At 48.9% G+C, this 21,142-nt stretch overlaps 1 protein-coding gene and 1 pseudogene across 1 annotated transcript; one reads left to right on the top strand and one right to left on the bottom strand.

The window, feature by feature from the left end:
- Positions 1 to 5,239: 5,239 nt before the first annotated feature.
- LOC112887080 lies at positions 5,240 to 7,695 on the top strand (annotated as a pseudogene).
- A 6,055-nt stretch (positions 7,696 to 13,750) lies between these two features.
- On the bottom strand, positions 13,751 to 16,460 carry LOC112884077 (transcription factor APG-like). The gene is made up of 6 exons (XM_025949395.1): positions 16,153 to 16,460; positions 15,178 to 16,060; positions 15,001 to 15,093; positions 14,825 to 14,890; positions 14,310 to 14,741; positions 13,751 to 14,218 (listed from the first exon to the last, which is right to left on the bottom strand). Coding segments are annotated over exons 1-6 (1,512 nt in total). The 5' UTR covers positions 16,155 to 16,460; the 3' UTR covers positions 13,751 to 14,182.
- Positions 16,461 to 21,142: the final 4,682 nt, after the last annotated feature.

Here is a 21,142-nt window from a genome sequence, read left to right as displayed (position 1 = left end):
GTATCGCAGTACGTCCTGTACGTATGAGCCTTGCGTCGAGGGTATTGTGGTAGGCCAGCATGCAAGCGAATAATGGACCATTCCGCCATACACGCGACAGCGCATCACCTGCGCGCGAGTGGTGACACGGAGGACGTCGTCGTACGTGCAGGTGTAGAATGGGGCGCCGGCTACGAGTACCGTACCCTTGTACGTATGCATACGTGAGGTTTAAGGCATTTGTACGGATTCTCGGCAGCAGCTAGCGCCGGCAACCGCACGTATTCGTGGCCACACACCTACACGTACGAAAGTCGTTGCCGCCGGTAGAGGACACATGCATAAGTGACACGTAGCGTATTCGGAAAATGCGGAACTTTCCCTAGAATACAACGTACACAAACTTCACAATTCAGTTCCGACAATACATGAGCGACCAAAGCTATTGCGGCCGACGCCGAGCCTCAGTACATGCCTTCTACATGGATGGGTACGTAGCTATTGCGGCCATGGTGTTGGAAGAAAGGGGGGGGACCCTGAGGCAGGTGCGACTTCACATCGTAGGGACGGGGGGCGATTAATCAGTCGTGTTATGGGTTGGACCCCCTTGATTAATACTGATTGCCCGTCAACTGGCCTCCCGGCTTAATAAGCGCGCAGCTTAATTGGGTGGATAATTGGGCGTGCCGGCAGGCCGATTTGTGTGGACTAGGTGTCTAGATGCATGTAGCGGAGTGTACCATAGAGAAGGAAGGGAGGGAGCGCTTGCATTGGGGCCATGCAGTGCAGTGCATCCGGGGCTGCATTATTAGGCTTGGCTAGCAGAGGGGGTCTGGGAAAGTGATGCGTTAGTGTGCAAATGGAGCCCAACCTGATAATGCCCTCTCCTAATACCGCCCTAATATCAAATCAGTGGTGCTTGGGTGTTAAAGTTGTGCCGACAAGATGTTACTACTATAATTAAGCTTGTGTGAATAATGGTATGGTATATGCAGGTTTGTTTGCCTGAAGAGGTATGCTTCCATTACAATTCTCACTAGCTTTAATGAGTTCCATGAAAATAGCAGTAAATAACACGTTTTGGCAAACATGTGCACGTATAAAACATCAATGATTTACATATTAACTAGTTGGATCTCTGGAAGGTAGAGAAGTGCAACATTGCAATTCAATCAGTAGAACTAACCAGATAATTGTTGCCTCCCTTTCTTCTCCACGAATTTATAAATACGCAGATGAGCGAATAAAACAAAGCCATTTGGGATGTTTCCTAACTTAAATTAGCAGGTGGACCATGTCGAGCTTGTATTACGTGGAGAGGAGAAGAAAATCTGTCGGCAGGCTTCACAAAATCAAGTTTGTGGACATTATGTTTGACCTAAAAAACAAGTTCATAGTATCTTCTATTCATAGTTATACTAACATCGGTGTATTATAAACTCTTCTTGCACCAGTGCAATGCATATGGCACGCAACACGCCACACGCACTGACTAATTAAACAGAGTATACCAGCTGGCTGTCCATATTATTTTCGCAGTTCTTTCAAATCACCGTTTTTTCAACTTGATGGGCTACGTTTCCTTGCGATTATGCAAATTAGACGTGCATCGCTACAATGCTAGGGGTCAAGCATCGGTGGACGTGGCGTTTGTGGCTGGCTGTCCGACTAATCTGAGTGAAAGAACAGGGGGCAACCAAAAAGAAATTGCGGGTCGGACGCGGGCAGCTTTCGCGCTACATGGACATACTAGACGCTGGGGAAAGTGATGCATGCCGCATGAAAGCACAGTCCAATTTCTTTGCGTGGAAAAGGACGAGGCCGAGAGCGCGGCACGACGGCACGTACCGATCGTACGTCGCCTGTTATTAACCGCCTTTTTTTTACTACTTTATGCCAAATTGTACCACGTTAGGCAGGTAAAAGGACAGAGCTAGCTAGTTGTTAATTGGGAAATCTGGGCGTGATCTTCATAGGCACTCTAGTACTCCAGTTTATCACCACGTCGCGCTCTCTACTCGATCGCCACCTGATCTATCGGGTATAAAAATAGCGTACGAATAAACAGAAAAAAAATAAACTCAAGTGACCATCAACATAAGTAAGGAAGCTAGTAGTAATTTAACAACTTTTCTTTCGAGCTATAAACGGTAACAGACGAGGTAATTTAACGAAGAGGTACCTGCAAAAGTCGCAGGCGGACGATCCCGATGGCGTTCGGAGCAGCAGGCCGGTCGTCCACGAATTGCGCCTCGAACTTTTGCCAATCAATGGGTCATGAGCCATTCCATCGCGCCCACGTGCTCTGGAAAGGAGCCATATATATGGGTATTGACCTCGGATTTTCGAGATGTTCAGATTAAACCAGAGGCTCAGAAATTAGCACGAGCTTTTTCAAAAAGAAAAGAAAAGAAATTAACACGAGATAGATGTCGATGTAAATTCCCGATGGGCACTGCACTCGGGGACAGCTAGTGCATGGCCTACGGACGTGGTAGGATGCCTACGCGCGTACACGCCGCCGACAGCTGGCAACGGGGGGAGAAAACAAAAGGGGTGACAGGGACAGAGGCGACTCGCAGGCAGAGGGATGGGATATTCCGGCCCAGTCCAGCAGTATTCACCTCTCATCTCTTCTCTTCCGGGAGAAAAACTGTAGCCAGTATGGTATGTGCAAATAAATCAGGCGTATATTATACAGTACAATACCAGCCAAGTTCTGAGACTAATAATAATGGCATGTGTATATAGTATATCGCCATCATCAGGGGCACATTTATATATATATATATATATATGCATATATGTCGATAGGAAATTTGAGGGATGCTATAATGGCTATAGCGCTAGTGCGCGTCTAGTTGGTTGGCACACACGGAGGGGGGCGTGGGCGTGGGGCGTGGTCCCTTCGCTTTCGCCTCCCTTGGCTCGATCCATTCCGTTGATGCTTGATAGGTAGCTAGCCTCTACGCTACATGGGAGGGAGGATTGGATGGGGATTGGGTTGGCGATTGGATGGTGCCCTACCATTGCAAGGGCAGGGACGGCCCACTGCTGTCCTACACCCAATCTCTCTCTCTCTCTCTCTCTGTAGAGAGAAGGGGGGAGGGAGGGCACAAAGGCACAAAGGTGCGTACCGTAAGCTTCCACGGGCCCGCCCCGCGTACTATGGATGCCGTCCTGTTCCAATCTTTCATCCCTCTTGAATACCGGCTGTACTGATCATTCGTTCATCATCACCAGCCCAGGCCACACATCACAAATTTAACACATCTCTCTCTCTCCCTCTCTCTCTCTCTCTCTCTCTCTCTGGGTTGAGTGATCCTATTATTATCATTGTAAATAAACAAATGGATGGATATTGTGAAGTAAATCACTCACCAAGTATCGTGTGTGTACCGTAGGGATTAGGGAGGGGGTGGGCCTATGCTTCCTGGGGACCCCAGAAAAGATGCCTCCTCTGTCAAACTTGCCTTCCCCGTGATCTTCTAGTGCCAGCCTTGCTAATTGCCATGCTGCTGCCGCCGCCAGCCTTCCCTTCTCTCACCACCACTCAAAATAATGCCGCCTCTTTCTATATCATAATAATCACCTTGGACAAAAAGAAAACAAAATTATGCGATGATTCAGCAATCAAACCCAGTAGTGATTTTTTACCACAAGTTTACATCCAAATTACCTAGGTAGGGTCATCCCATACAAATTCTGGAGTCGGTGAACTTCCTTCCTGGGATCATGCATGGATGCATAATTCTGAGTAAGGAAAAAAGAAGGAAGAGAGCACTGGCAGTTGCAGCCAAGATGTAGGTTGTTACCTGACAGTCCGTTTTCCTGGCTCAACGGCAAGTCCTGCATGGAGGAAAAGCAGATGGTGACATTGATTCCAGGAGCATCTATTTAATTTGCAGAATTCAAACAATGACAGTTTGATAACCGGCATATAAAATCTCCAGCGCAAATAATATATACAATCTTCACAAATAATAATATACACTACACCACCCCACAACAGACAATGCAAGGCTCCAGAACGGATGAGATCCGTTGCATGGGGAATCAAAGGACAAAATGATAAGCTGGAAAACCATACTATAAAATTGCTCAATCACAGCCTTTTGATTCGTGCTGCGTTTGTTTAATTGGCGACGAGTATCCACCGTCACATGGGTACAGACGGATGCCATAACAATCCTAATCATGGAATCATGGATAAAAACGCTCTTTCGTCAGACAAGAAAAAGATACCAACAATAATGTGTGCATTGACCAGCTCGTTTCCAATACTATACCCCAAGAAATTTGTCTCCTCCAGTGGACCCTTTTTGTATTCGAAGTTTCATGAAAGAAATTCACAGGCGATGAGTTCCCCCTCGCAATGATCAGTGCCTCCATTGACGCTAGCGACAGTCAATCGGACAAATCATTATACTTGTACCGATTATCTTTGCAATTATGGGAAGCCCAATTCTTAACTGATCGGGGACACATTCAGTGCCTGCAAAGTGGTTCTTGTTGGACTGGAGAAGTAACAATTTCAGATTAGAAATTGCTAGCCAGCCTGCTAGCTGCCGGAGATAAACAAAAGGAAGATGCTCTCTGTCCTGGAATACTAACATATGATGCCACCTCTTTTTCTCCAGGACCGCTGCTGTGATGATTGACCAAGGCCTTTTCCCCAGAGAGAAGTGACCCAGTGAGTTACCTGAAAAGCAAGAGGGAAAAAAGGACAACACTTAGGTCTGACACATAAAATCTTGCAGGTGGGAAGAAAATGAGGTGCACATGCACGCACGAATCGAACAGCAGCTAACACAACGAGTTTTAATTAGCAACAGAAGAAAGGTGGACGACGCTTCTTCCCAACAGTGTGCTCTGCCCTGCATGGACATGGAGCACCCGTGATGTAGAAGTAGCTGCAGAAAAGAGAAAACAGAGTTCACTGGCTGCTCTGGGTCACAGTCATTCACGATGGCAGCAAGAGCATCAATCCATTTTCCAAATAATGTAAACTCTGATGGACACGTTTCACTTTCACTGCCTTGAGCCCGAAGAGATACACTAGGCAACAGGCATGCGATTTGGGATGAAAGGAAATGGGGAGAGAACTAACAGTAACAGTTGAACAAAGGTCACGACAATTAAAATATCGGTGGAGGTGGCTACCCCACCGGTTTTGGCACCAGACATAGATTCTTAGGAGATGACGAGACAGACGCCCACGCAGCGCAGGAAGAAACCGAGGGGAAGGCTAAACCTCCCCTCCCACAACCACCTCCACCACCACCTTTAAAAGAAGGTGCTAAAGGGCTGTCCTGCAAAGAAAAGGAGAGGAGTGCCCCTAACCTTTCCTTGCTTTCCACTGAAATCTCCTATCTGCAACCATACAGTTGCTCAATTCTGGTCTCAGCTGCAGCCCAATCATTCATCGGTATATAAGTCACTACACCCTCTGCATTTCCCACCCCTTCAGCCATCATCAATCCTTGAAGAAGCTTCGTGCTACCGGAGGTGGTGTTGGCTGTGCATAATTGGAGGCTGTATACATCCACAGACCTGTCAGCTCCGCGAATTCGGAGCTCACAGGTTCTGCATTGCGCTGAGATGGGGAGGCATTCTTGCTGCTACAAGCAGAAGTTGAGAAAGGGGCTCTGGTCTCCTGAGGAGGATGAGAAGCTCATGAATCACATAACAAAGCATGGCCATGGCTGCTGGAGTTCTGTTCCCAAACTCGCAGGTATGTATAATGAATTCTTCTTCACTTGGTCCTTTCAATTATCAACTCTCAATTCTTTCCTTTTCTTCCTCTGCATTTCACTCCTTCCATTTACCACTTCAAACTTTTCCTTCACTTGTCAATGAAATATCTCTAAGGCAGTCCAATTATCTAAAATCTAGCTGACAAATTGTTGCAGGGCTCCAAAGGTGCGGAAAGAGTTGCAGGCTGAGGTGGATAAACTATCTGAGGCCAGACCTCAAGAGAGGGGCATTCTCTCAAGAGGAAGAAGACCTCATCATTGAGCTGCATGCTGTCCTTGGGAACAGGTAAATTTAAGCCTGAGAAGTAGTATCATAATTCAGGACTGCATATCTGCAAAGCAACAGTTGGTAATTTAGCTGATATCAGCCCTTTTCTTTTTCTACGAGAAGGTGGTCTCAAATTGCAGCACAGCTGCCTGGAAGGACTGACAACGAGATCAAGAATCTATGGAATTCATGCATCAAGAAGAAGCTGAGGCAGAAAGGCATTGATCCCAACACCCATAAGCCGCTGGCAGAGGCTGATCGCAGCGGTGCAGCTCCCACCATCAGCACTGAGAGGACCTCAGGGTCCAGCGACATCAACCCGTCAAGCACTGGTGCTCTGGGGAACTTGAGCCACCTCCTCAGCGAGACGGCTCAATCATCAATGCTGCTGCCAGTGTATGACAAGAATCACCCTGAAACTCCAAACTTGGCACGCCCTAAGGTGCCACCAAAGGAGTTATTTCTGGACCAGCTTACTGCTGGACACGAGAGCCCATCAACCTGCCGCTCATCAGGCCAAACGCTGTACTTCCCTTTCCAACAGCCATTAGGCTACAGCAGTGAGAGTGGCAGTGGTGATGGTGCAAGTATGAACTCACTCTGGTTCAACCAGAATGACTTCAACTGCAGCACAATTTCCACTGTGATGCCACCAGTTTCACCATCAGCCCTCTCAACATCTATGGGGTTGAATCTCCCACCAGACAATCCTCAACATGGAGGCACTGGCATTGGAAGTGCCTCCGTAGATTCATTTTACTGGGATGGTACAAATCCTAGCAGCAGTAACAGTACTGGGAGCAGAGGAAGCAACAGTTTGGGATTTGAACCGCAGAGCACAAGCTCAATTCTGGAGAACAGTGTGTTCCCATGGACAGATATCGGACAAGAAAAGGATACAAGAGCTCACTTAGGAGAGGAACTTAAGTGGCCTGACTTGCTCCATGGAACCTTTGCCGAGACGACCATAGCCATGCAGAACCAGAGCCAATCACTCTATGATGACGTGATCAAGGCAGAGAGCCAATTCAACATGGACGGGATATGTGCTTCTTGGTACCAGAATCAGCAGCCACAGCAACAGCTGCAGGCAGCACCAGACATATATGACAAGGACATGCAAAGAATGCAACTATCTTTTGAGAATATCTAGGCATTATGTTCCACCATATCGAACAGAGCAGACCAGCAGAAGAAGAAACTTATAATTTTCACAGATTAGTGAGCAGAACTATGCTGAGCTGCTTACATAGACATGTATGTAAGTTGATACAGAAACCATCCACCACAGCTGTTCCTCCGTCGAAGATCCTGCAGTATCATCGAAAGGACAGTCCTGGCCTTAGGAGTGGCAGCGGAATACATAGAAAAGTATGTTCTAGAGTCTCCTTTTCTTTCTCTTCAAAATTGATTTTTTTTTTTCTTCTGTACAAGACAACTCAACTTTTGGACATTTGAGTTTTGTTCACTCTCTGTTTATTAAATAAATATAGACAGGCATGGGCAAAACTGCATGTGTCGGTAGCTCTCATAAACCATGCAAGTAGTCCCAAACTTTTCAACCATTGCCATGCACGTCCATGCAAATTAATTATTGAATGTTGTATTTCATTTCTACTTTTGAGAAGTTGCCGACAAACGGCAGTTGTATATTTGTAAAGGAAGAAATATGGAATATTGACCTGAGAGCTATTTTTCTTCCCCTTTCCCTTTCCTGTTTCTGTCGTAAACTTTTCTGTGTGGAGAACCCAAGCTACTTGATCGCTTTCTACTTGAATACAGGAATCGAAAAGGATTGGTTGATTTGATAGGGTCCAAAGAGGCAATCAACCTCAAGAGGAAGTAAACAGATTCAGGAAAGAAAAGGATACAACTACTCATGAATTACCTACCGTGTAGATTGGGTAATATATGAAGCCTCAGTGTGGTGAGACTCAACTTATGCTCCATTCAGTGTGCATATCATTGTTTATGTGACATAGCCATTAGGGATGCAAGTGGGTACCCAATGGTGTTTTATGGGTCAACTAAATAATTACGATGGCATGCCATCCTAGTTCATTTTATTAAGTTTTTGGGTCGACCCAATGGCCCAAAATAAATATAACTTGCATCCCTAATAGCCATGATTGGGTAATATATGAAGAAAAGTTATTGACTACTGAAGATCTCTAGGATGGGACTTTGACAATTACAGTCCGTAACCTTATATTAGGGTATATTAAATAACAGTAGTACAAAATTATTTTTAACTCCAAATATGATGATACAGCTTTCATATGGCTGCTCCATATAGTTTTGAACATAGTGAATTAGTTTAGAAAGGGTACAGCTACAAATCAAGCAACTGAGTTAATTAACAAAAAAGAAGGATTTAGATGGTGTTGATCCTAGTGATGTACAATTTCAGGATCATGTCCAGCTGGAATGTTAACTGATTTGGCTTGGCCTCTCTGGTGGGTTCCTTTCCTTGTGACTAGTTCAAACTCGAACCAATATCAAAATGAGTTTATTTTCTGCATTGCTCTATTCCAAAATAAAGCTAGCCCAATTTAGTTCTGGAGAAAAGAAATTAGCTTTAGAACTTAACAACTATCATTTATGCCGTACAACTAATGGAACATGACCATGTGCGTGAAAAAGCTGGCATAAAGTGACTGGTCCTTGGATTTTTCACAAATGCAATGAGACCAATAATGCTGATAAGGACCATTAGCACTAAAAAAGCAATTAGAGAAGCCCAACAGCTATGAAATCTACAAGTTGGCTAATAAGAAAAAAAACTATTTTCTGTCTCTAAATTCTAAAGAACAAATGATACATTATACAAGTGATAGCTTGAATACGTACCATGATGTTTCAACTTATGGGCATATGCACTTTAGTTATCTTTGTTTATATCCTGTGTCTGCTCGGACGCATGAGCTGCAGTATTGGATGTATCTTTGTGAGTATGAAAGAGAAGTAGAAATAGCAAGACATGAAAATAGCAAAGGAGGAGCGACAGTGCTCTTCCAGATGAAAAAGACATATAGTTTATATTTTAATATGCAGTCTCAGCTCTGCCAACAGTAGTACATTGGCATCCACCTAACATCATCATTAGTGAGTGGAAGACAACAGAAAAGAGGAACAGTATCAAAAAATTAATCAAACCACATAAATTAAGGGTAAGAACCTAGGGTATCATAGGTTAGCGTATTTAGTGGTCCAATGGAATAACGAATATATAAAAGTAATAGTTCAGTGATTCCATCTGACACAATCCATAACAACCAGGATCAATTTTTCTTAAATAAAATACTCATTTGGATAAAACTGATTTAGTTTGCTGAAAATGTGAACATTAGGCAAAGCAACCAATGCAAAATCATAAGAGAACCTTTTTTAGAAGGAAATAAAATGTTATACAGGTAGCAGCAAACCAGAAAGACAAGGCATAAGATATAGTCCTGCTTGATAACGTGCTGAAAGGTTCTTGCCTCCATATGACATCAGCATGATGATAAACATATGAAAGCATACTTGGAAAGCCTTTGTAACCAAGAAAGTACTCCATTGTTGGGTTTGCAGCTGTCAAGTTAAATTCCATTACCCTTAACACTCAAAACAGCCACCATTAGTCCTTTACACCTTTAGAGACAGGCCATATGCATGAGATGTGACTATAAATAGTTCCATCAATTGCTGAACTGTGGCCACACACCCGCACATATGTGTCAACAGGCAACAGATGTCAAAGCTCGTAGACATCTTTGTATTCTGGTAACCTTTCAACAACTACCTGGAAAATCAGCAACTATGTAAGTAGCAACCTCTCCATAGTGTATAAGTACTTTTGGAGCCCACAACAATTAAGTTGTTACCATGGTCACAGGAATCACAATAATAACCAGGAAGAGGGAGAGCACAGAACTCGAAGAGCTAAATCCATCTTATTAAAAAGGGAAATTTGTGTTCCTGCCACTGAATTTGAGTTAGGTCCAGTAAATCAAAAGGAATGACTAAAGCCATAAGACAGAATTAAGAGAAAAGGAAGCAGATAAAACAGTTGGAAGTGCCTTCAATGAAGCCAGACTGCCAATGATATGCAAGAAACAGGCATAGGAAAATATGAAGATTCTCAATGACTTAACTGTACAATTGATAGATATGCTATTGATAGATATGCTATCATATCAAACGAAGTACAAAAGCTTCTAAATTATAATCCCAAAAAGGAGCGTCACATGAAAAATAATATTAACAGATTATGTATCTGATTTCTAGATTAAATTACCAATTCAGATGATCAGAAGGTTAGTGGGTGTATCCACATATATTGAGCTTTCCGCGGCATACGATCTGGTGGTATCCACCCTCTCATGCATTTTAAAACACATCACAGTCCAATAAGTCTGTATTGAGGTAAAAATAGCGCAACAAGTTTATAAACAAAACAACACATTCCCATTCTGTACACTGAACTCATAATAAAACAAAAAATAAGCAGCACTTGCAGTTGGCAAATGGTGTGTTTGTGCTTTGTAGGTTAAATCCATTTCCATCGAGGTTGAATACAGAGAATGGAAGCAACTGCATATTGGCAAAAAAAAAAAAGAGAGACCACAGGCTTGCACAGCCTTCTAGTGAGGGTTTTCAGCTAATGAAAATTGAAATGCAAGGTCACACCAATCCTGAACAAAATTAGTAGTTTAGTAGTTTATAGTTGGACATTGGACCTAATAAATAAATTCATTCAGGAGATGTTCTGATGAAGCAGATATCGCGCATCCACAACTATAAACAATGTGAGCGTCCGTAAAATCTGGTTGGCTCAGTATGGCTTCAGAGATTTGGCTCAGAGAAAGACACGGATATTCATAATCAAATCAGCTAGCTTCTAATCGCGCGATCTATTTCAAATAAGATCAGTGGTAAAGGCTGAAACAGAGCCATTGAATCTTCGCTTTGCTGGTTTAGGCCATCCAATCAGCCGCAATCATATACACAAGGGAGAAAAATGCTATACTAAGCAATCACTGTGCCTGCAAAGAGGCGGCAAGTCTTCGTAATACTCAAAACGGCCGACGCGAACTCGTCTCACACCGGCCACCGGCAGGGGAACCGCGTGGGCGGGGGGGCGGGTCGAAACGGCCGCCCCCAACAACGCTGCGCGCCACCACCAGTTGCGAATTTCTAAACGGCGTCTATGAATCAACACCGCGCGCGCGCACAGAGAAGGGGGGGAAGTGGGGAGGAGGGAGGAAGAGCACGTACCAATCGCTCGCTCAGGCCGAGCCGGTCGCCGGCGAGTCTCGGGGGGAAGGAGTAGAGGGGGAGGGAGGCTGGTGGGGCGCGGAGTCGATGCCGCATTCCCCGCTTCGCTTTTTGCAGCGGCGCGGCGGTGGCGGTGGCGGTGGCGGTGACGAGTGCGCGTGCGGGCGTGCGCGTGTCTCGTTTGCGCGGAGCAGGAGGGGAAGAAGCGGGCGGAACTGCGGAAGCGAAGGGAGCCGGTCCGTCGCTATCGCTCGCGCGTGTGCGCGTCGGAGCCCATGGGCCGTTATTAGGCTGGGAGGACCCGAGATGCAGTAAGGAGAAAGCCCAAGACGCTCGCGCAGGCGAGGACGATGGGCCGGCCACGAATAAAGCAGGCAGCGTGTAGTAGCGTTGACTCAGCGGCCCAGCAGCGACGAGCAGGAAGCGGCGGCAACGGAGTTGGTCCGGTATCAATCCGAACGAATCAGTCTCTACAGAGATCAGTCTTTGATATTAAGTTAGAGGATAGCAAAGTTCGAAATTCTATCTCGGTAGGACATGGATTTCTATAACGATGAAATTCGTAAATGAAAATGGAGTAGCTAACGGGAGGGCTACCATTATCTTTTTCTAGTATGTGTTTCTAAGAGAAGGACTTTGTCCATTTCATATTTCGAGGTCTAAAAGAAGACGTGAAAACGATAGAAACTCTTGAATGGAAATTGAAAAGAAATATAGCCCCGGTTCCGAAGGAACTGGTGGGCCGTTGGTGGGCTCGTGGCATTCCCAAGAAAGAAACCGGCCTACCCCCCGGCCCCCGCCCGTCCCCAAGCGCACGCACACCAATGAAACACCACGGCGACCGCCGCCACCGACCGAACCCAGGCCGCCGGCCGCCGTGCAGGCTGGCAGCGAAAACCCTAGGCACCCACCACGGCGCCACCCCTGCCGCGAGCGCGCGTATGATGCCCGCTGGCAGGTGGCAGCGTAACGTCGGGTTGCAGCGCGAGAGGCCGAAGTGGAAGAGGCCCGCTCGCTGCTCCGTCGATGTGAACGTGATCCGCTAGCTCCAGACCTCGCTCGCCGTCGCCGGCGGGCTTTTGCGTTTGGTTCCTTCCTCTCGCGATGAGATGTGATGATGCGCGGTCAGAAACCTCATGCTGCACAGGTTCCACTGGTGCCGACGCCAATGTTCAAACGGTGGCGGGGAGGCCATGGCGCTGTCAATCCAGCTCCGGGACGAGGATGATCATGTGCACATGCTGCTCTGACTGCCTCTGCCTCCGCGCCGGGAAAGTCAGTCAGCACGTGAGGTTTCCTTTTCTGGCCATTCTTCAGCGAGCCCCTGTCACTGCGCTGCAAGTCGCACATGCAGGCTCTATCTGCGTTGGCGCGTTGCTCCCCGGACTCGCGACATCTCTGCTGATGATGCGACCAAAGGCACACGCGGCCTTTTCGTTCTGAAACGACGGCAAGGCGATGATAGCTAAGCTAAGCTACCTACCTGCTTACGGATGCTAGTAGCACTGCTAACGAAGACCGGGGATGTATCAGATGTTCACAGTTCACAGAATCACAGTATCAGTGTCACGTTGTGCGTGTCCTGGACTACCATTATGGAGAGAAGAGAGACCGAACGCCGGAGCTCCTGCCGGCTGCCTGCATCCAAGCCATCCATAGATGAGGCCTGCCACCTGCTGCTGTGGGCTGTGGCTTCAGGACACGGGGCGTGGATGCCGTCAGAGTAGCGGCGCCTGACTGCTGGGGGCGGCAGGCAGAGCCCTTTAAAAAGGGCGGTGGGTGCATTGTTGCCAGGAATTGAATCCGCATCCGCCCCCGACAGCAGGCACTGTGCCCGCGTTATCCCCTCGCACAGATCACTCGGACACTCACTGTTCAGGCCCCAGGGTTACAGAGGTACTGCTGCAGCAGCAGCAGCAGCAGCAGCTGCTGCCGCTAGGCTAGCTCTACTGCTCTAGTGTGTGTGGTGATCTGTTTTGGGCAGGGAGCGATGATACCGGAGCCGGCCGGCGCGACAGACAGGTCGATCAGCTTCAGTAGTACATGTGTCGCTTGCGCTTTACAGCCAGGAGAAGAGATGCACGAGCACGACGAGCTGAGATGAACACGAGCGCCCAGCCTGAGTTGGATTCGGATGGAGGGCGTATCCCGTGTATGTATGGGGACACGAATGAATACGCGCATGATGTATGTCTATGCGCCCATCCCATACCCACACTTGATAGCTCTCACCTCGCCTGTCTCTCTCCGGCGAAAAATCTATCCGTTCCTGACCCGACTAAGGTGTTGATTTGCGATGCGAGTGGTTGGCACGCAAGGTGATCCCAGACCAGGAACGTTCAGAACTTCAGATTTGGCCGTCTGGAAGCTGGGTGTAGTACTGCGCTCATGGAGACACGAACGAACACATGCATGATGCATGCGCCCATACACACACTTGAATACTTGATCGTGAGTGGTTGCCACGGGTGTAACCGTTGCAGAAGAATTTAGCAGGAAGCCCAGCAGCCTTTCGTTCCAAATCCCTAATCCCAGCAGCAGAAACATTCAGAGTTCTCTCTTGACAGCCAACATGTTTCTGGTGCCGACGCTTTTGCTCATGAAACACCACAAAATTTCCACATGATTCTTTGAGTTGATCACTAATCCCTTGCGTGAAACGTTCCACGAGTACCTCTTCTGAGTTCTCTCTTACAATCTACAAGCAAATTACAGCCGAGACACGACGTTCTAGCAGGCCTGGTAAAAATGTTTGTTCAGACCCGGGCCTGCTGCGTGCAATGTGCATGCGCTTCTTCAGAGTTCAGACAGGGAACGATGGAGCAGCCAAATTCAGAGCAGCACGGCGATAGCGAGCGGCCGGGTGCCGCCTCAACGCACGCGATCTGCAACAGCACGCGGAGCGCCTCGTCGTCGCCTTTCACGTCGGCTTCGGATGCTGCAGCTTCTGATCGCCCTGTAAGGAGCACATAAAAATGGCGTTTTGATCAGCCTGACGCAGGAAGCGCAGGGACCGAAGCGCAGGGCGCTGGTTCTTGCAGCTATACCTGTGTGAGTGTGGCGACGGGAGCTGGCGGGGGCTCTGCTTCTTCCCGTGCAGGAGCAGCTGCTGCTGCTTCTATGTGCTCGAGCGGCGCGGTGCCACTGGCGGCCATGTGAGCGAACGCTGCCGCGGCCGGCGACGGCATCGCCTGCCCGGGCACGCCGAACATCGGTCCCGGCGGCATTGCCATCGGCGGGCACGGGAAGTGCGCACCGGCGACGCGGGCCATGTCGAAGGCCGCCGCGGCGCCCATGCCGAACCCCAGCCCCATGCCGAGGTGCGGGAAGTGCGCCATGGGGTGGGGCACGGGCACCTGCATCGCCGGCAGCAGCATCGGCGGCACGCACAGCCCCGTCCCCATCGACATCATCTGCACCTGGAGCTGCAGGGTCTTGAGGTACTCGATGGCCTCCTCCAGCATCGACGCCTTGTCGATCTGCAAGAGTGGCCACGTACGTGTCAATGAGTGAAGCAGCTGGATGGATCCCGTCGCGGCAGGATCAGGCCAGTGATGCGTGCCTTATTGCAGTTGGGGATGAGCTCCTGCAGGGCGCGCATCTTCTGGTTGATCCGGTCCCGTCTCCTCTGCAATGCAAGGTCAGGGCAATTTTGAATTTTTCACATTATGAGAACACCGGCAATGGCGTGCATGTGCGCATTGGCAGAGTCGTGCATCGAGCAGTGCTAGCGTGTACCCTCTCGGATAGGTTGTGCACCTCGGCGGTGCGGCTGCGCTTGTTGCTCCGCGACGCCGACCTTCTTATCGCGCCGCCCTCGTCGTCGAGGTCCTGCGGCCAGAGAGACGCTGGGATCAGGAATTCAGGAAAGCCCGCCGACGTTGAGTCCAATGGGTGGTCGGGCATGCTAGCTACCTCGTCCGGGCTGACCGAGCAGTCCGCGACCTGGTGGCTGCTCCTCTTGGGATGTTGGCTCCGGTCACCGTTGCCGGAGCAGACCGACGAGGTGGTCACCACCGCCGTCGCCGCGGCCGCACCGGGAGCCCTTGCCTCCGGTTGCAACCTGCGCTGAGTCACCGTGGCGGCTTCTCCGTGGAGGTGGTGATCTGTGGGCAGAGGCGCCTGGGCAGCGGGAGCGGGAGCGGGAGCGGGAGCTGCCCCTGCCACCGTGGCGCGCGGCCCATTGGGCGGCTGCAGCCACGCCATCCTCTGCTCGGAGAACAGCGGGGTGGCCCGCAGCCGGTTCGTCGCCGCCTGCACGACCGTGGACTCGACGGGGATGCTTGCGGCCGCGGCGGCGGACGCCTGCGGCCGCTGCAGGGGCCGCGAGAAGAAGGTGAAGTTCATGACGCCCTCGCCTCCGCCGCTGGCGGAGCCCGGCGGCGGGGCCTGCTTGGCCGCGGCCTCCGGCGGCGCGGCGCGCGAGGCCGGGACGGCCGCGCCGTGGGAGGCGGGCGGCGCGGCGGGGAGCCCCTGGTACTCGGACAGCAGGCCGGCGCAGTACTCCGGCGGCAGCGGCGCCGTGTCGGCGTCGCCGTCGTCGACGACGACTGGGCAATGCAGCCACGGCACGGCGTCATCGTCGCCGCCGCCGTGGGCGTGGAGGCCTGGTAGCCCGCCGCCGTCGTGGATCCCGAGCGGGACGGGGACCATGCCGCCGGCGGCGTGGCGCTTGAGCTCGTGGGCCCTGCTGCTGCCGGCGGCGCTGCAGGTGAAGGGCTGGAACGGCGGCGGCGCCCTCCTCAGCGCCGGCCCGTTGTCCCACAGCAGCTCGGCCAGCTCGTCGCCCGGCCCGGTCCTGCAGACGAGAATCACACAGGCGTCATCAGCACCCATGCACGGGTGGGGGTGGCTCGAATCGAGAAAAGAACTCGCGCGGCAGGAACTGACATCCGAGGCGCCGTACGCGCACCGAGGGCGGCGACAGGTGGAGCAGGACGGAGCACACGCTGCTGCTACTACTGGGGCCTCCCCGCGGGCGAGCGGAGCAAGAGGATAGCGAGCCGGGGAGGCTCGCTGGGAGCAGTAGCTAGCACGAACAGTCGCTTGGAGGAGGGAGGAGGGAGGGAGGCGGGCGAGCAGTTAAGGAAGAGCGACGCGCCACCTACCACGGCAGCAGCAGGAGCCGAGGAGGCGTCGCCGTTCAGTGATGGATGGATGGATGGAGCCATGGAGGAGAGGTGGGGGGCGAGGGCGACCCATGCGCTCGCCCGGGCTATCCGATATATACACGGTTTCACACCGAGCTACACGGATCTCCCGACACTTGTTCAACACTTGCAAGGAAACTGCCCACTGGGGGCGCCTGTGGATAACTTTGGACTTGGGATCCACTGACAAAACCTCTTTGGGATATTCCACGAGTTTGCACTCTGTTTCAAAAAGAAAAGGTACGAATACTATAGATCAATCCATTTGCATAAATAAAAAGATCATGTAATAGGAGCTCAATCTTTCATAAGACTATACTAAAGTCAAAGGTGCATGAACGATCGAGAGCGCGACTACTCATTATACGACCCACACGAGAAATACCGTAGGTCATATAACATATCGGCATACCCACCCGTGAGTTTTGTGTCCGTTTCTGGATATAGGTGTGCTAGAACCGCTAGTCACACCTCACCATCCCTTCGTGGTTTCACCTATCAAAATGATCTGGACAAACTTATGTCACCTAGCTTGAAATTCCAATAGTAGGAATCTTATTTTCACAGAATTGCTCAAGTAATTAACGTACTGGTGCACAAAAGCGATGAGATATAGGGCCTTATTCGACTCGAGGAAACCTTTCAAAAGTGAAAACGTTTTTCACCCATCTAACATGACACGTGCACGAGCTCTATGTCCTCAGACAAAAAAAGAAAAAAATAATAATGGAGGGATGGCCGGACAATGTGATGGCTCGATCATAGCAGCACGCGCGATGTATAAAAGTATTTTTTTTTAAAAAAAGGAGAACATAAATATTGTTGCGACTTCTATTAGGAGATAAACAAAAACAAGTGTCGATCTAGTTTTCTTAGATTAAAGCCAGTAAAAAAATATCCAATTAGGGGATCGGATGCTTCCACAGCTCTTTTAATATGTACATTATTGTAATCTAAAAAACGAGCCTTTGCATGCACGTAGCCAGTGGTTGACGCGTGCAGCTAACGATCGCATACAGGACGGACGCCGCCGCTGTACCTACTCGCCGCCCAAATTCGACCGTAAAAGTTTCAGAGGAAATTTCGCCCCTACAGCGAGTCCATCGTGGTTAGCTGCCGTTGCAGTCTATCATCTGATGATCCCTCTCGTCGGCACCTGGAGGCACAGGGGTATGGTATGGTATGGTATGGTAGGACGTCTGAAGCTCAAAGATGCCTGCTGGATACGCGTGTTGCGCTAACAATAAGATAATGCTTTTTCTCAAAAGAAAAACAATAAGATAACACTCGAGGAAGCTACAGGTGTCTTGCAAGTTAAAGCAACCTAGCTAGCCGCTGCTTCGCTTCACATGCGTGGTTTTTGTAGGACGATGGCAATCATTGGGAGATAAAAGAACAATACGTCGGATGCTTCCGTCCACTCGTTGGAAACGCACGATGTGAATTCTTATCTCCGTGTCTCCGATCCTTGGGGCAGCCCTGCCTCGCTAATTATTATATTACTATATCCTTAATTTTAATTGCTTTGTTTGTTTAATTTTCCTACCGTTGGATACTTGTATATATCTTCTGGCTGCTCACGTTCATTTGATGTCTACGTGTGTGTGAATTGCATGCAACTCGGTCTTTAAAAAGAAAATAACCAAGCAGACTATATAACCTGTGCGCGTCAATCAACCTGCTTATTACTTCTTGACATGGATCTCTCCTGCAGTGGGGCGTTGAAGGAGGGAAGGGGAGAGAGAAAACCGGCTCTAGCGAATAATATTTCGGCGGAGCCGGCCGGAGCTCTGCCAAACGAGCTCTAATTCTCTTTCCCTGTTGAAACATCGGCATGCATATGCAGCAGTGGGCTCAAGGGTAGTCAACCAGTCTATCACATCAGGCGAACCTGGAAAATCAATGGCATCGAAGAATCTAATAAGCTGCATCGACGCATACGTGGTGTGCCGACCGATCGATAGAGCGATCGACCACTTGTCAAGATAGCAACGCAGCGCTGCTTGCGTGGCCACCCAGAAGCTGCAAGCGTGTCCGAGAGACGACCAGAGAGAGGCAAACGATGGTTGCAGGTAGCTACGTGCCTACGTGGCGCGCCTGCCGCGCCCCGTCACAAAATTAAAGCATCTCCCCGGGGGCTGGCTAGTAGGGCTATCATCGGTCGTCGTCGCCGGCCGGCCGGCGACGACGACGTCGCGGGGTCGCGCGCGCGTGCGGGGCGTGCGGCACTTCACGTGGGCGGGGGGGTGGGGGGCGGGGGGGGCGTCGGCGTCTCGGCCTAATCACCACCCACCTTCACCGGCGATCGAGCTCGATCGACCGGCCTCCTCGTACGTCTCTCGCCGACGGGGACGCGCTGAGGGAGACGGGCGGCGCCGGGAGCCCATGGCTGGCGACCGATCGTGAGGCGGCACGCAGGGAGCCGAGAAATCTCGCCGAGTGGGCCGGCCGGCACGCGTGTGGCCGCCGATGGGGACTAACGCCGCGCTAGTCCAGTCCAGAGGAAGGATGGCACGTACGCGCGCCGTCATTTTCGTACGGCCCCGGAAGGGGAGTTGCCCACGGCCGGTGGTGCTCGACTGCTCGATCGACATCTTTGCGCGAGATCGAAGCCTGCAGCGCCACCCGGCCCTGCGCTCTACGTACGCATCTCGTCCGGAAAGATGCGATAATTTCACGGACGGCTCTCGATGCAGGAATCTTGTGTGCATGTTCATCAAGCAGATGGGCCTAGATTGCTGTACAGTGGCCGATCGATATCGATCGCACGCCTGAAACTGAAGCGCGACCATCCGATTTACTTTGTCGCGTGGACCACAAACGGTAGGTGTCCAATGGGTCATCAGGCTTGTGCTGTCAACTGAGTGATATCCATTGATCGATTATTCTGGTCCTTGTTCCTAGTATCTCTCATCTTTTTCGTCCTCCTGTCGAGAGATGTCATTCGCTGTCTCGGTCGAGCTCACACGGCGTGGTGCCGCCTTATCTCGGTTCTTCTCGCCCTCCACTTCGAGAACGAAAGGCTCATGAATTGGGTGTCAATTTTAGAAATTTCTCTCGAGGGTCTGCCCTCTGTGCGTCAGATTCGTCTCATTGTCACTGCGTACGTTCACCTCATGGACGTCACTATGGGGATAGGATCTTATGGCACCATGAAATGTTTATATGGGTATGCAAGTGGAATTTTCTAGTTAATTTTGTATTTAACAGATGCGTGAGTAAAAAGGTGTAAAAAATAACTTTATTTGAAATTCCGATTTCACAGATAAAAAAAAGATATCACTAAGGGGGAAACTCACTTTGGTATTCATTTCCGAAAAACCATGCTTAAATTTATGGACTCTCACTTTGGTATTTGGATGAACCTTATGCTGAAAAGTTGACATCCGATTTACTTTTAAGACAGGCTTGTCGCATGTACTGGGTGATGTCACTAAGGAGGTCTTTGGTTTGAGAAATCGGGTGATACCTACGTCGTCATCTCATCACTTCTTACTTTTTAATTTGGCTTCTTACCTTTTAATTTGGTTTGTGGAATGGAATAGGTTGATCCTTCGTCATCTCATCCCTCGCAATGCACATGACTAGCTTAGTGATGAGCAATGAGTTCATCCCACCAAATGTAATAGGATCAACTTATGATGAGGTGGTTTCTCAAACCAAACACCTTGTGCAAATTGACCACCTCTGGTCTACTTAATTTCGCAATTCGCACCATGGGTTGAGATGCAGTGAACATCACTACCAAAAAATGATTTGTAGCAATGTTTTGTTTTTTTCTAGGGGCGGGTCAAAAGGCAACCGGTTCTACAAATGGAGTGAGGGTACCGTAGCATCCAACCCACCCCTAGAAAAGCATTTTTAGGGGCGGATTACTCCATCACCCGCCCCTGCAAATGGGCATCATTTTCAAAGGCGGGTTATAACATCATCCGCCTCTAAAAATGCTATTTTTAAGAGCGGGTGACATCACCACCCACCCTGAAAATGGTGACATTTTTAGGGGCGAGTGTAAAAATGGTTCTACATAAAAATTCACAATTTATTCATATGATCCAAGATGAAGTCAAACTTTATATCAAAATTGTAGAGAATGACGAGATCTAGAACTTGGTAGTTTACAACCTTTTCATTTAAGGTCATTTAATGGTCCAAAAAGTTATTATGAACTTACAAATAGCTATGACTATATAGTATCTCGTACAACTCAAGTTATACTTTGAGATTTGAACAATTTTAATCTTTATATACACTGAAATATACCTGGTATATTTTTTATCTATAGTTCACAATAACCATAGTGTAGAAGTTTTATTTTTCTGATTTATTTTGCTATATGGAAAGATTTAAATAAATTTTTGAAATAAAATTGAAAAATATTTTTAGGGCGGGTGATGGCATCATTTACCCCTAGAAATGTATTTCAACGTATTTCCAGAGGCGTCACTCGCACTTGCAAATAGTCCCACATAAAAAAATTCATAACTTTTCATATAATTTCTGATGAAGTCAAACTTTATACCTAAGTTGTAGAGATTGACGAGATCTATAATTTTGTAGTTGATAACTTTTTCATTTAAGATCATCTAATAGTCTAAAAAATTATTATAAAGTATCTAATAGCTATAACTATATAGTATCTCATACAACTCAAGTCATACTTTGAGGTATTGACAATCTTAACCTTTATATATACTGAAATATACTTAGCATATTTTTTCGTGTCTACA

The sequence above is a fragment of the Panicum hallii genome, chromosome 3 (genome assembly GCF_002211085.1).
Source record: "Panicum hallii strain FIL2 chromosome 3, PHallii_v3.1, whole genome shotgun sequence".
Lineage (NCBI taxonomy): Eukaryota > Viridiplantae > Streptophyta > Magnoliopsida > Poales > Poaceae > Panicum > Panicum hallii.
This window is presented reverse-complemented; position numbering and strand designations above follow the sequence as displayed.

Coding starts and splice junctions, on each gene's coding strand:
- LOC112884077 (XM_025949395.1), bottom strand. Junction 15,094..15,177: donor GCTCGGTCAGCCCGGACGAG/GTAGCTAGCATG, acceptor CTCTGGCCGCAG/GACCTCGACGACGAGGGCGG. Junction 14,891..15,000: donor TGCACAACCTATCCGAGAGG/GTACACGCTAGC, acceptor CTTGCATTGCAG/AGGAGACGGGACCGGATCAA.